Here is a 16,324-nt window from a genome sequence, read left to right on the forward strand (position 1 = left end):
TAAAAACTATATTACTTTTTTAGGGAAGTATATCGTTACATTTAAATATATACTACAATATCCCACGATTATAAACATTCCGAGGCCCTAAAAATAGTAAACAACAATTTAAACAAACAAGTAAGCGTAAAATTGTGCGACTATTAAACTCATCACCGTACAATCGTGTCATTCCCTTTTACTCGTTCAATAGAAAAGGAACTCTTTATCATTGTAATAAGGTTTACTCTCACTTTAGTTGGCAATAGCCCTGCGGGTGGTATAAAATGTCGACGCGTGCGTTGATCCTTATGTCAATACGAAGTGACAACCTAACCGTCAACATGTTCAAGTCCTTCTTGGTGCTGTTCGTCGCTGTGCTGCTGATTAGCGGTGTAAGTTTCAAATATTATCGCTATTTTAGGTACTTTTATAGCACCATTCTTTGTAGAGATCAAAAATATTGCTGATATTGATACCTTAGCAAGCGAAAGATTCCAAAAATTGAACCACGAGCGCAGCGAGTGTATCGAAAAATGGAATCTTGAGCGTTTGAGGGTTTCAAGGCACAAAGGTTAAACAAATTTTGCTCCCGAGTGAAAAACACAATTTTTCACTACACCAACCCGAAGAAAATATTAGCTGTAAGATATCAAACAAAATCAAATCCAAATGAACGTCATTAAATATTTATTATTCAAAATCATCAGGTAAAAGTCAATTCGGTCAGCTAACATAAGGAAACAACTCAAAATTTGCATCAGATTACTTAGCTCCTTTAGATAGGTATGGATAAAATGCAACTTTCCTATAATTTTTTTAACGATCAAGAGGGCCATTACCAGCTGGTGTGGTGAAAATACTTTTTTTAATGATCCAATCTAGTTTTCGCTGGGAGCAAATTCCTACGGCAAATTCCTATGTTGCGTTTGTTAACCACCCTGCCCTCCATCGCTGATCTGTTCCTGTAAAATATCTGTTGTACAGATAGCATTAATAGCAGGGGATTAAAAACACGTCAAAGTATTTGCCACCCTATAATAGTTTTCCAAATACATTATTAACATACAGTTTTACATTCAAAAGTATACTCTGGCAAACACAGTTTGTCAGTAGAAAAAGACGAAATTCAAATTTTCTATAGTAGGGCAAGGATGTGCGCCTACATTTTTAACATTTGCCGCCTTTTTCTACTGACGGAAATGGCGTGCCAACCTTTATATATCACACTTTATGCTTAACATATACTTAGAGATATGTCTCGTTTTGTAAAACTATTAAGAAATAGTAGAAACTTGTCTTATCTTACTTATAATCTGTTACTATTGGTGTTGACAGTAGGTAACATCGATTGTCCGTCATCAAATAAATAAGTACCTAATTAAATACTATAGGTCTTACAATAATAAGATTGGTCGCTCAAACTTTGATCTACCTGTTATACCGTGAGATAATATCAAATAGAAAGTTATTACCTACCTATTAAACCCTTTTTCAGGGCGGCCTAAATCTACAAGGTTTTCTCAAAAAATCCAAATATTTCAATCAATCCAACTTTGATGATTCATTTGAAAAGTCACATTTCCCGAAAGTCCAATCTAATTTGAATCTTAAATCGGAATACTAAAGTTGAAATTCTTGTGGCGTGTAGGTTAGGTTAGTGGTCGATAAATCGTCCTATTCCCGGAAAAAGGTTAACAGAACAAGGACTAGCATTGTTTTACTAAATAACTTACTTTTTTCCGTTCCAGAGCCATCAGGCACCGCAGTCGTCATCTTCAGGTCAGTTTGGCGATGGTTTTCGATATTACGCATACAGTTACAATAGCTCAAGTTAGTGCAAAATATTGCAATAAATAGAAGTTATCCATTTTCATATTTATTATTTCCGCAGCCATAATTCCATGATTTTTATTACCTATGAATGTGATTTAGGTGGGTTTTCCTGAGGCAGGTAGGTACATACTTAAGTAATAATATTATTCATTTAACGTTCAAATATTTTATTAAAGGTGTATCACAAATCGTGTTTTTTATGATTGTTTATATATCTTCTATTAGTACTTACACATGATTAAATTATTTATAATTTTATTAATAAATATCTCAATCTCAATATCTCAATTAGCCAATGTGACTTCTAAAACTGGATCAGCACGTAGCAGCAGTAGGTACTTAAAAAAATTTGGCGCAGAAAAAACAATGAATGAGTTCAAAAGCATAAATCCATAATTTCTATTGCAGGTACCAGTACTGGTGGAAATGCAGGAGGTTTGTAATAACTTTGCCAACTTTTTTCTTATAACCTTCTGTGACAGGATTCCACGTAACCCACGTTCCATATAGAATCAGTCATATAGCAGCGAAGTCGGTCTACTTATTACGGATATTACTGAGTACTTCTAGAGGTATGACTCATTTCTTAAGAAGGAAGAATAGCTTTTTGTATGAAATTCCATTTCGGGAGAAAACGGTTTCCACTACTTAACTAAATTTTAACAAATGACTTTGATTTTGATGTCGATCGCCTCAGCATCATATAATCTAGATTTATAGGTTTCGCTTTTTGAAAAAAAAAAAAAATGATTCGTTATGCAAATTTTGGAAAAAAGGAAAACCTATTAACCTAAGTTTTCATTGTGTCAATCTTCTTCTTTATTTGCCATGCCCTAACGGACGTCGGCGACCACCTTTGCCATCTCTCTTCTGCTCTTGGCCATTCTTGCCAGTATGGCTGCGTTATTCACGTTCGTCCATTTCTTAATATTGTCAAGCCAGATGAACCTCCTTCTTCCCCTTCCCCTCTTGCCATCAATTTTTCCTTCCAATATTAGTTGTAGTATATTATATTTGTCATTTCTGTATATATGTCCAAAATAAGATATTTTCCTTTTTTTCACCGTAACCAAAACCTCCAACTTTTTCTCCATTCTTTTTAGTACTTCCACATTCGTAACTCTATCGGTCCAGGATATTTTTAGCATGCGCCTATATAGCCACATTTCGAATGCGTCTATTTTCTTTTCCATCGCTTTATTCAGAGTCCAAGTTTCGCAGCCGTAGAAGAGCACTGATAGTACATAGCACTTTACAAGTCTCCAACGAAGTCTTAGGTTGATATCCTTTTTAGTGTATATAGACTGCATTTTTATAAAGGCGTTTCGCGCAATCTCTACCCTGACACGTATTTCCTGCTCCATGTCCCAGTCCTCGTTCAGCCAGCAGCCCAAATACCTATACTTTTCTACCTTCTCTATTGGTGTATTATCTATTCTTAAAACGTGTGGAGTTGTATTAGACTTGCTTACTACCATAAATTTAGTTTTGCTAATGTTAATTTTCACCTTGTAATGATTTATTTTCGAATTTAAACGGTTTAATAGATGTTGTAATTCTTCAGCACTATTTGCTAGCAGGACGGTGTCGTCTGCATATCTTAAATTATTAATATATTTCGTATTACATTTAATTCCTATATCGACCCCATCAAAGGCTTCTGAGAAGATACTTTCAGAATATAAGTTGAAAAGACTTGGGGATAAAACACATCCTTGACGGACTCCTTTAAGTATTTCTAAGTCTTCGGTGGCTATATTTCCGACTTTGATGTGAGCAGTCTGATTCCAGTACAAATTTTTAAGAATTCTAGCGTCAATAACATTCGTCAATAACATAGTATTGTGTCAATAACATACTAAAAAACCATGGAGAATGGAAAATATTTAGTTGCGGAAAAACATTTTCTCTTTTTGTATGAACGTGTAATTGTTATACATCTCTCTTAAAGCGCAGTAAGTTCAGCGAGGAAGTTTTTGAAAAATCGTAACGCATTTTTAGATCACAATACGGTTGCCAAAAGTTTAAGTAGCAATTTTGAGGCATATTTCTAGTAACTTCATCGATACGAAACTTGATTTTTTTACTTGCGCTCGATAGAAAAAAATCACGAACATAGGTCTCTAAGCAAAACGCACCTTAAATAAATATTTGTAACAATTATTGCGCATAAGCTAAAAATATAAAAATTGCTTTCTAAAATGCGCGATTTTACTTTCGATCGAACTCATCAATATTTTTTTTTGTTAAAACTTGCAAAACATTAAAATTACAAGCACACATAATCTTGCTCACGCTTCCGCTCAGTAAGAGTGAGAAAAGACCTTGAACCCTCGGGGGCTTAAGTGAATAACACATTTTATATACATTTAACTTAACAATACTAGATTATGGGAATTGACTGGACAAAAAGCCTTTAGCTAAGGAGATACCTTTGCGGAAATGGCGCTAGATAGGACATGTTTCATGTTCCAAACAACCACCTATCCAAGCAAGGGCTGACTTGGGAAATTCCGGGAAAAAGGGGGCAGGGGTATGGACGCCCACGTATATAGTTGTGCCGTTCTCGAGAACATTCTCCGTTTGGTATGGGGAATGTACTCGCACGAGAACGTTCCCCATAGTAAACGGAGAACATTTTCGAGAACGGCACAACTATATCCACGTAGTATCTGGAGGTGCACAGTGGATGATAAGGAGGCTGCATCAGTTGGCCTCGGCAGGGCGGAGCTAAAGGAGGTCGCGCTGGACCGTTAAAAATGCAAATCCTTTCTGAGAGCCCTATGTCTCTGATGGGGGATAACAGGATACCATCATCTTCATCATATATAATATATTGTCCATGGGCGGCGATGACTGCTTCACATCAGGCGGCTCGTCTGCTCGTTTGCAGCCGAAATAATTATACTGGTTCTGAATTACTCCTTGTTGAGCGTCCACAGAGCGGCGGCACTTGTATATTGATGTGCTTGAATTATATGGATCTCACTTTCTTTTATATATTATATTTATTTGTAGTGCATGCAATATCGTAATTTTCTTCAGACATTGAAATGTGTCATGTACATATACTTCTTTTTCCGCCTTGCCGTTTATTTGAAAACCCGACAAGGAGGTCAGAATAGATAATAAAAAAGATTATATTTATGCGGCGCAAACAATATATATATATACGAGTATGTAAATGTGAAAACGCTCTGACCCTATAGTTTTACCTACACACCACTGCAATTGGCGAGACGAATAGCGTCCGTAGTGTTCGCACCGCTTTTCCATAGTTTACGAATTCGCGTTCGCCATTAGTCATCATTCTCGCAACTCGTACGAGTATGTAACCAGTTTTATAATTTTGATGTTTTATCCTCAGGAGGAGCCCAGGCCGGCGCAGGATTCAGCTTTGGCGCCGGGGTAGGAGGCAACGCCGGAGCGGGCGCGGGTGCGGGCGGCTCGGGTACTAATTTATTAACTTAATTTACTTTATGTTTAATTATTATTATATTATATTGTTTAATACGCTAGCAGCTGAGAGCTCACGCGTGTAGGCATATCACTGCACTTGTTTTTAAACTAATTATATTACATTACTTCATGTATTTATTTACAATAACAATATGCATAATTGATAATCTTTACTTAAAATAATCTTTACTTAATTTAGCCGTTATCTTTTATCTATTTTTCAATTTGTTCACTCTATATTATTTTATGTCTTTTTCTTCTTGTCTATTACCTTTCGTGATTTTTCTCACTTGATGGTCTCATCGGATCAGCGCTGGAAGCCACCAGCAACATGCTGAGATGAGGCCATTTCGTGGCACTTTATACTTCCTTTGTTTTTGTTATATCATGTAATATAATGTGTCTTGTTTGTGTCTACGAATAAAAATTATTCTATTCTATTCTATTCTATAATATATAGAAGATTACTATAACTAGCCTAAATCTAAAATAGGCCCTTGAGGCATTGTACCAAGGATGCTGGCGGCATTTCCTCGTATCGCAATACTGATACTTGTGCCTGGAAGCCGCCAGCTCTTTAGTCACCAGTTACGTCAACCAGACGTTTCGCGATTTCTGCAAAAAAACTTGTGCGTGCTGGGAGCCCATGGACTCGTTTTTAGGGTTCCGTACCCAAAGGGTCAAACGGGACCCTATTACTGAGACTCCGCTGTCCGTCCGTCCGTCCATCCGTCCGTCTGTCCGACCGTCCGTCCGTCTGTCACCAGGCTGTATCTCAAGAACCGTGATAGTTAGCCAGTTGAAATTTCTGCAGATTATGTATTTATGTTGCCGCTATAACAACAAATACTAAAAACAGAATAAAATAAATATTTATTTCCAATCTCGAGGTTCTCATCCAATCACCGATGTTAAGTAATGTCGGGCGGGATCAGTACTTGGATGGGTGACCGTTTTTATAGATAATGGTACGCAACCCTTCCTGTGCGAGTCCGACTCGCACTTGGCCGATTATTTAGGTTAAAGTTCTGTTTTTTTCTTTACCAAAACCATTAGGATATTATCCCGCCTTCGACCCCAAAGCACCTTATCTGTCAAATTATTTCTTCTGTGTATGGAAGCTTCGCCCCAAAATTATTTCTTTTTAGGTTCTAAATGTAATGTTTGTACACTAATTTGACTCTTTATTCACTGGAGGGTTTCTGTTATTCACTGGCATTATCTAGCCCAAGATCGAGATGCATGGCAAAAACTGGAGGAGGCCTATACCCATAAGGGGATCCCAAAATAAAAAAAAATAAAAAATCTCATGTACTTATAATAATATTTTATTGACTGTTTTTATATTTGAATACAGTTTATATGTTATTCCTTGTAAGTGTTTAGCATTCAACACAGAAAGAAGGGGTCGCAAATAAAGGCTATTTTTTTTTTTAATTTGACTCTTTAGATTTGGACTTGGGCTTTTAAATATTTTGTTCTGTTACAGGCTGATTTTGATAACTATATGGAACAAGAGATATTCCTAAAATATCTACATAATTCTACATCACTCGAAATACTTATTAATAAGCACTCTTCAGCATCGGTGTGATTGTACAATTAAACTTAACAATATATTACGCTGTTTTATTTTGGGTCTTTTATCTAGGTATAACCTGCCTACTTGTTAATTATACATTAAATAATTACACTTGGTGACAATAGAGAAACTCTACGTAGGGGGCGCCACTACCACAATCCATCACAATATCTCTAATACTCCACTACTACACTTCTTCAGTAATCCTCCTTATCTCTCATTAGTAATACTCCCTATTTATCGTTGAACAAATGAGAACCACATATCTTAACCACAGCTACGGCTGTATTTTACAAATCTAACTTTTAATGACTGTTAAAAGCACTTTGCAATTATTTATAGGAGATCATTTTTTATTATCTTATTTTCATATTTATGAGCGAACATGTTAATCAATTGTACTCAATATTAAGTTTTAGGTAAAGTATATGTAAAAATCCTAACAGAATGCGCAAACGTGGAGTCACGGGACAGGCTTACGGCCCGATTCGGAGAATGATATACGATAACGATAAGTTCTGGTTAAGATAAGTTCTCATTTAGATCTCGTATAATTGACAGAAGCAGGTCGATTCGGGCAACCAATGTCACTTTGACGTTAGAAATATGGTAGATTGATCATAATGGGATTGCAGCGGAATCAAAATAAACGTCAATTTTGACATGTCGTTTAGTTATCGATCTTTTAAAGATTTTTCCAAGATCTTAAACGTGTCTTAATCATCCTTCGAATCGGGCCGTTAGCCTAATGTGACCCACAAAATTTATGTAAATGTATCTGACTGATTTTAAAAATAAAATTTTACTTTACTTTTACTTTAAGACACGGGATCAAATTGATGTTGATAGATAGATTTTATTATCGAGACGTACCTACGCACCTACGCATGTAATCAAAAATATAGTGATTTTGAACGCCTGCACTAAATTGCACAGCAATGTTAAGATACGTAGGCGTACACGAGCCGAGATGATTTTCGTTTATTCATAGATATCAATTTTCAATGAAAATACCTACACGTGACATTCAAATTGCTGTCCCAAGGAGTTTTTGGTATTTATCTCATCGGGAGGGCTGAAAATTTTGCTGGAATACTGTCTGGATATGATTGATTGCTACACGTGCCAATATTATTCATTTTATTACATTACAGCAAATTTTATATCGAACTGTAATTTGTTATACAAGGATTTCCTTGCGACCAAATAGATTATATAAGTTAGAATTTTTTTTCCCAGTAGTTACCAGTGGTAAAAGGTGGGAAAAAAATTCCCAGTAGTTACCACTGGTAACAACTTGGTGGTAACTAGTGGGATTAACTAACCGTGGCACACACAATGTTTTTCATCACACTTATGGGGAAAAAACTGTTAAATTTTTTATAAGGAAATAATTCTTGAATACGGTGACATTTCAAACATTTGTCCACCATATTGTCATCATTTTTGATAGCTTAGGCATCGAAAGCACAGACCTATCCGGCATTCAGGCACGATTGAAAATTGTGTGAAAATGTTATAAACGGCTTTAAATTAATCATATTAAATAGGTATTAATAAAGGAATGTTAGTATTTTAAAAGTAAAACTTACTTATACCTACTTGAAAAAAACAATATGCCCAGTATGCTCATGGGCGTAATGGAGTTAGAATAAAACTATTACGCCCGTGGGTGTTTTTTTTATTTCATTCCATTCCATTTCAGTATATTGGCATACCATAACTCAGTTTACAAAGTGTCAAGAAAAAATAATATTTTGACTATTTTTCTGGACATTTTATTTTAACTCCCAAATTTAATCAGTTCAGCGGTTAACAGACAATGTTAGGTACTTTCGTATTTATAATATTATTAGGGATACTATAATTATTGTTTAAAAAAAGATTTCTAAAACCATGAATCATCTCCCTGGCTGGACACTAAAACAGTTTCTTATATTTAGACCATAGATGATAGGATCCTATAGATGTGCTATATCCGCCTCATCATTGTATATCCGCCTCAATTGTTGTGTACTCTGGGAGTACGTCTGAATGTCTGTCAAGATAGACCAGTTTGACAGCACTGGCTTCCCTCGAATGCGGCTGACCCTATATCTATATGCATGCGCCCGTGACGGACAGAACATACGCAAGGCGACAACATTAAAAACACGTTTTAATAATCCTGACAACATACCAAAAACAACCTTCGTAATTTGATCGGGTTATTTGTTGCCTACCATAAACCATATCTAAATTTACGGTGGGGAATTAAAAAAAATGAGACTGTGACAAGGACAAACAATAATAGCGCTTTCTCTGCTACTCCTACTGAAAGTTCCATAAAAGCATCTCGTTCGGTCATCATGCTGGCTCTTCCATTTCATCTCTATACTATTGTACCTTCCTGTTTTTGTTTCTAGATGGATCCCGAAATTGACATGATATTTAGTAAAACACTCGCCAGCACAGCTTGTCACATTTTAAAAGGGATTTTGGCAAGCTTCCGATTAGAAAACAATTGTGGGTTTTTATCAACGCGAGATTTATGTGAATGAACTGAAACGTTATTTTTGGGTAGTGAACATAACACAACTGCGCAGTGTAGACAGGGTTATATTTTTTCATTTCTCATACTCTGAAAGTAGGTCGTTGTTGTTCTAAAAAGTGTGCAGAAAATTATACGTTTTTGCTCTAGAGCACTACACTTTCTAAGTACGTTTTTTTTCTTTTTTTTACGATAATGCCATTAAAATTTTGGTTTTAAATGAATTGGTTGTACAGTTTCCATTCTGATAATTAAGTCCCCATTCCATAAATAACGATATTTTAACCTGAATTGTTAATTGAAAGTATTCTCAGGAAATACTACTGAAGTTTATACTTCGCCATGTCTTTTTCAGATGTAACAATTTGTTATGATTTTGATACGACCCTTATTATTTTTAGATAAATTGCTAGTTTAATACTTTTGTTGAAAAAAAAAAATATTCTTTATTCTTTATTCTTCCTTTATTGCACCATGGTAATTACAAAATGGTATTTACATGCGAAAGAGTAAGTATCTCATGGACCCAGAATGGGTATGGCAATTTTATCCTTAAAACTAACTTAAGTGCTAATACATACTATTTACATTTACATTTATCAATTAAAATATCAACATAATTATTAAAATAGTACCATAAGTATTTGCATAGGAACATAATAACACTGATTAATTTACATGTCATTATCATTTATGAAATCCTCAACGGTATAATAGTTTTTATGGATAAGAAATGTCCTCAACATTTTTGCGTAAGTTTTGTCGTTCTCCTCTGACCTAATGCAATTTGGAAGTTTGTTATAGTATTTTGCAGCGGCATATTGAGGGCTATTTCGGAATAATTCCAACTTTGGTGCAGGTAGGTGCAGTTTATTTATTAATCTTTCATTTTGCTTGAAATAGGTGCATATTTTTCCTTACAAACATGGTCAGTTCGTAAATGGTATATCAAAAGTTGTATTATTTTCTATTTAAGTCAATAGTTTTAATGTAAAGTATTATTTCTTATAAAATCGGTAGCTAATTTGTTAGTACCTTATACCTACGTTAACAAAATATAAAGTCGTTTACTAGTATAACTAAATCAATTCAGGGACAAAAACCAAATAACATACCTACTACAAGCTTTGAAGCATTTGCTGAAGATGTTACTAGGCAAAAATGAGATGAAAGAGCGTCTTAATAAAAAAGTAGACCTTCTTTAACATACATACTGAAAATAAGAGGCAAATACCTACACAACTGTAACTATGTACTTATCTGAAGTCATGCTATGATAATTCAATCCTTGAAAAGAAAATTAGTCACAGAATTTACTGGATGGATGAATAGCTGACGTTAACCCTCCGTGGCCACATTGGAATAACGGTCAATAGAATTTCAAATTTCGAATTTAGAATCAAAACATGCCGTTCTATAATTCCAAATTCTAACTTCAAACTTACGATTCAAACCGTCCGCTCCTAATACATTTCGATTATATTATAGGTTGCCCTTTTAAAATTCGTCTCAAAAATAATTTTCTTAGATTTTGGACCTTATACTATTGGATTAAGGGTGTAAACTTTAGATTTAGACTGAATTATGGCATTAATAATAGATTAAAGGTACGTTATTTAAATTCTAGGTTTTGACGTTTGCAACGATTTAATTTGAAGGCACCGTTTCTTATTGATATGAATTCATCAGTGAATGTTTTTATGCATTTGTGTTAGGATGAGGCCTGGACGCACGCGACCGGCGGGGCGGCGAGCGGAAAATCAAGGCTATTTATACATTGTGCTTGATGGCCTTGATTTGCCGCTCGTTGCCCCGCCGGTCGCGTGCGTCCAGTCTGCGGCCTTATAGTTAACTACTACAACTCATTACCTACCTACAGTTTTGCACGAGAGCCTATTGGCTTTGGCTATGTGTGAGTGTGGCACTAACGTCCTTTAAATTAAATGATGTTTTTTACCCACTCCGTGTGTTATCATTCTCATTTCTCACGTAGTCAAAATTTAATTATTACTAGTGGTTTAGGTTTGGGCCAATAATATATATACGATAATGCTAATAAGTATACCTACAAAGGCAATGATGGTGGATGTGGGATCTATGGTGAGAGACCTAAGCTCAGAGCTAGCGTCAGCATGGGCAGACAGGCCTTCATCTTCCAGGCCGAAGTCTTCACAATCAACAAATATGCGAAGATTAACCTGGATCGAAATCTAAGACACCAACATATCTACATCAACTCAGACAGCCAAGCTGCTCTGCTGGCACTAGAATCCCTTGAGTCAAACTCAAAACTAGTCCAGAACTGTAAAACAAACCTAAATGTACTGGCTAACTCCAACAAAGTCATACTTAGATGGGTACCAGGGCACTCCGATATTAACGGAAAAGAAGAAGCGGACGAACTTGCTAGAAAGAGCGCAGACACACGACCCTGGTCGGCCCGGAATTGTTCTGTGGAATCACAAAACGGCATGCATATTCTCTGCTGAGCCACGAAGAAAAAACAAGAGCAATCGATTGGTGGAAGTTCGTCAAAGGACAAGAACACTCGAAAGCTCTAATTAAAGGATTCAACAGCAAAACTGCTAAGGAGCTTTTAGGGCTCAAAAGGTACAAATCCTGCGCGGTTACTGGCATATTAACTGTAAGTTGAACTAACACATGTTTCAAATTGGAAAGAAACAAGATGCGACATGCAGGTTCTGCCATGAGTCACAGGAGACTGCAATGCACATTTACTGTTCCTGTGGATCACTGATGTCAAAAAGAAGTAAACCTACCTAGGGCGGCACGTATTGCAACTCTATGATGGCCCAAAGAATATGGAACTTCCTGGAATCCAAGGGCATTAGTAATGAACTTTAGAGGGCCGTCACAATAGATCACTGCTTGGTCGACGTGACACTCAAAGGTCCGCAACATCCTAATAATAATTTGTTATATCCATAATATAAATGCGGAGGTGTCTGTCTGTCTGTTAGCTCTTCATGCGTTATAAGCCCGCTAAGTGAGTTAATCCGTGTGGGTTAAGTCGCTGTACCGAGTCAGTTGAAAAATGGTACAGAGATCAAGGAGAAGGGTTTTTATCCCTTAAGAGGGTGAAAAGCGAGGCGAAAGTGAGATAATTAATGCGTCGCCTGATAATTGATGTAAACGTACGCTCAATTTTATCTAGGCATTATAGTGGTCTCTCAAATAAGGAAGTTTGTGGGGAATCAAAAAAATAAGCTACCTATAGTCTGTCAAGCCGTTTCCATCAGTAGAATAAAGTCCCATAGAAAATTTGAAATTGGCGCCCGTTTCTACTGACAAACTTGGTTATCCGACTATAAATACTAATTCCACGCAGACGAAGTCGTAGGAAAAAGCTAGTATTATTATAAATACGAAACTAACTCTGCTTGTCTGTCTATTACATCTTTACGCTAAAACCGCTGAACCGATTAGAATAATAATCATTATCAACATTTTACGCAGACGTCGCGGGCAGAATAGCTAGTACATACATAAGACATTACCTACTCAGGTGATAATAGTACAACCGGGCCTTAGGCATATCTAAAAGGAAGTATTACTGCAATGTTCTGCCGCCAGAGTGCAGCACTAGCACCTATCGTAAGTCATAGAGAACTTATACAGTCATACTGTGCCTTAAACTGTTTTTTGACAAGATCTGACATTTATGCATCAAGGTGGTTTGTGTACAAGGACCTACCGACAAACGCGAAAATCGAAATTCTACCTACGCTTGATCGCTCGAATATACAACAAAATAGAGGTCAGATAATGAAATTTCGATTTTCTTGTTTCGCGGTAGACCCTCAGCTTCTGATGGATTGTGTTAGTGGCGCCCCTTACGCAGAGTTGTTTATCATCCTAGTGGTAAAAATGGGGTCAGTTTTTAATGTCCCTTATTCTGAAGTTGTAACGACTTCTCCCCGCGTTCCCAAACAATAAAATTCCACAGTTAAGCAAACACAGTTAAATTTTAGATACATCATGTATATTGTATATCTTAAGAGTAAACAAAAGCTAGGCCCACTTAGCATCTGCTAAATAAAACAAAACTCTGTTTGAAATGTGTCAACATCGCACTGGCAACTGCATTTAGCACAAAACGGTCCGCGGGAGCATTCGAAATTCAAATTTGGATTTAAAAATAGAAAGTCGGCTATAGTTCTTGCAGTTGTGTGACTGGACATCTGGATAACTAGATGAGTCTAGGTCATGCTGGCTAGTTTATGTACGATTCCAACATCCCACCGACCGGGCAGCGTGGAGCGCATTTCACATTTGTACGGTCGCAAGCCGGTCGGCTCCTCGCGGACGCGGACGGCTCCGGATGGACTCCATCGCGTCTGTCATAACATAATGCGCTCATTGCGGACATTGTGAAATGCGCTCCGATGCGGCCCGACTCCAACCGGTCTGTAGGAATCGTACATTAGATTACGTATGAATTAGAAACTAATATTTATGTTCATAATCCCTATACTAATATAATATTTATTTTTCGCCTCATAAGCTCATTGGAAAATGAGTTTTGTGCTGTTTCTTGCTCGTATCTATTTTTTTATTAGTTCCTCCACACCTAATGTCATTATTGTATACTAGACTATCTTTACGAGAGCTAGGGAGGGACTATCTAATTAAGCAAAAAAGGAAAAGGTTAAAGTTGGCTCGATAGAAAAAAACATGAAAAATTGTCTGACTAGCAGAATTTTAATCAGAAGTATACTTTCAGAATTATTGAGGTAAAACGTCAAAAGCCACGCAATTAAATCTGGCTTCGCAACTTTCGCGCGGCGTGCCGTATCTTTGGTCCCTATCTAATTTGCTGGCTTTACGCCACCTCAGAGGAAAGTATACCACGTGATCGTCCATACAAAAAGAGAAAGATTCCAGTTCTAAAATATTTTCCATTCTCCATGATTTTTTAGTATGTTATTGAGACAATGAAAAACTAGGCTTATTATAGGTTTCCTTTTTTTTAATTTGTAAAACATTACTAAAAAGCGAAACCTATAAACCTAGAATATATTATCCTGAAGCGATCGATACCAAAATCAAAGATGTTTGTTAAGATTTTGTTAGTGAAAAACGTTCCCTCCCGAAATGGAATTTCATAGAAAAATTACCGTTATTTCGTTAGATTCGAAAAGCTATTGTTCCGTCTTAAAAATGAATAAAATCAAAACTGCGTTACCCAAACAATTTAAACCTTGACATTTAACCACGCTAACAACGCATTTTGTGTGCTGAAATGTTTACTAACACACACAGGATGCATAAAGCTAATACCTATACGAGTTTATTCCCAAAAGCTTTGAACGATTCAAGCTTCATTCTATATATTCTCTATCTTATGCACTTAGCAATAAGATACATAATACAATAATACATAAGTGAAAGACGTAAGAATCTGACAGCGCTTTAGATTTGAAAGAATATGTATTTAGACGACCGATCTGGCCTAATGGGTAGTGACCCTGCCTATGAAGCCGATGGTCCCGGGTTCAAATCCTGGTAAGGGCATTTATTCGTGTGACGAGCAACGGATATTTGTTCCTGAGTCATGGATGTTTTCTATAATTATATATTATATATATCGTTGTCTAAGTACCCTCAACACAAGCCTTATTGAGCTTATCCCATAGTAAAAGTTGTTCAGTATGAGCTAAACATTGATGGGTTCTAGCCCATACCCATTATGGGTGGGTGGTTCTTTACTTTTCTTTGTGTTACATACTGTATAGGTAGGTATATACATATAATACTTTTTATTGTCGTCTGTTTGGTATAATCTGGTTAAAGTGCATTAAAGTGACATGGCCGAATGAGGATTCAATGCCTCAAACTGTATGTCTGCGCGTATAGACATACGTTGGGGCTGATGGCCAGGATTAGCGCTGATGTGGTTGGCAGGTTGTTGAAATCACGAAGGCAGATGGTTCATCGAATTAATTACATTTTGATTCTGAATTTATTACATGGTTTTTGATTTTATTAACTTTATATAAAAATTAACTAAATTGAAGTAGGTATGAGCGACGTGGTAGTTCGGTGAGAGAATCAAATTGAATCCCGGACTTCCTGCTTTGTAGGCAGGGTCAGTACCGACTACCGACTAGGTTTAGAGGCCGCGACGACGACGCGAGACGTTGGCGTTTAGACGCATGTAACACTCGATGTTGATGGCGTCCAAAGGCTACGGTGACCGCTGACCATCAAGCGAGCCGTATCACGGTATCGTGTCGTACGCGGGCTTGCTTCTTACTGACGTAGTATACAAATTACGTCAAAAGCTAGCCAATAAATGATTAATATCGAAAATTAACCACACCCAACTGTGCCAAAATTATCGCCCTAAAAACAGGCGCGACGACAGATCTATATTTACAATTTTACATCTACTTACCGTACGCTTCCGCTAGTAAGACGTTCTAAATCGAGTGATGAATGGGTAATGCTCATCATGGTGTCTGCTTTCTTTTTGGCTGTGAAGGAATGTCGTCAATGACGTTTTTAGGCCTAGCCGATGATTGGCACGACAGTATCTCGCGGCGAGATAGACTCCCTGGCTTTTTCTATGTTGATTAAAGAGGGACGGGTAGTCTATCTCGCTGTGGGTGAATGATGACCGAGCAGGAGGAAATAGTGGGAGATTAGGTAAACTAGAAAACGTTTGTTGTTACAAGTATAGTCCAAAATTAACTAAAATAAAATCTTCGTTTAGGCGTGAATATTACTTGAATGTCATATAAAAGGCGTCCATTTTGGACATTACCTTCAGAGTAAGTATATATTGTAAGGATCATTATTTATAAACAGCTTATATTTCGATTATTCTTACTTTTATTTATGATTACTTAGCTTATAAAAGAGTATCAGTTGACTTTTAGTTGTCATTGGTTCCCGCCATTTTGAATTGTTATAAA

General features: G+C 36.6%; 1 protein-coding gene across 1 annotated transcript; it reads left to right on the top strand.

Annotated features, from left to right (window-relative positions):
- The first annotated feature begins 280 nt into the window (after positions 1–280).
- LOC133529232 (glycine-rich protein 1-like) lies at positions 281–6,893 on the top strand. The gene is made up of 5 exons (XM_061866910.1): positions 281–374; positions 1,731–1,761; positions 2,224–2,250; positions 5,183–5,266; positions 6,764–6,893. Exons 1-5 carry the CDS (start codon positions 291–293, stop codon positions 6,766–6,768), a joined length of 231 nt encoding a protein of 76 aa, XP_061722894.1. The 5' UTR covers positions 281–290; the 3' UTR covers positions 6,769–6,893.
- The last annotated feature ends 9,431 nt before the right edge of the window (positions 6,894–16,324 follow it).

Source organism: Cydia pomonella, chromosome 20 (genome assembly GCF_033807575.1).
Source record: "Cydia pomonella isolate Wapato2018A chromosome 20, ilCydPomo1, whole genome shotgun sequence".
NCBI lineage: Eukaryota > Metazoa > Arthropoda > Insecta > Lepidoptera > Tortricidae > Cydia > Cydia pomonella.

Excerpts from the sequence above, each read along its gene's own strand:
- LOC133529232 (XM_061866910.1), top strand. The coding sequence starts at position 291 with ATGTCAATACGAAGTGACAACCTAACCGTCAACATGTTCAAGTCCTTC. Across the intron at positions 375-1,730 it reads CTGTGCTGCTGATTAGCGGT|AGCCATCAGGCACCGCAGTC; the intron begins GTAAGTTTCAAA and ends TTTCCGTTCCAG. Across the intron at positions 2,251-5,182 it reads TACTGGTGGAAATGCAGGAG|GAGGAGCCCAGGCCGGCGCA; the intron begins GTTTGTAATAAC and ends TTTTATCCTCAG.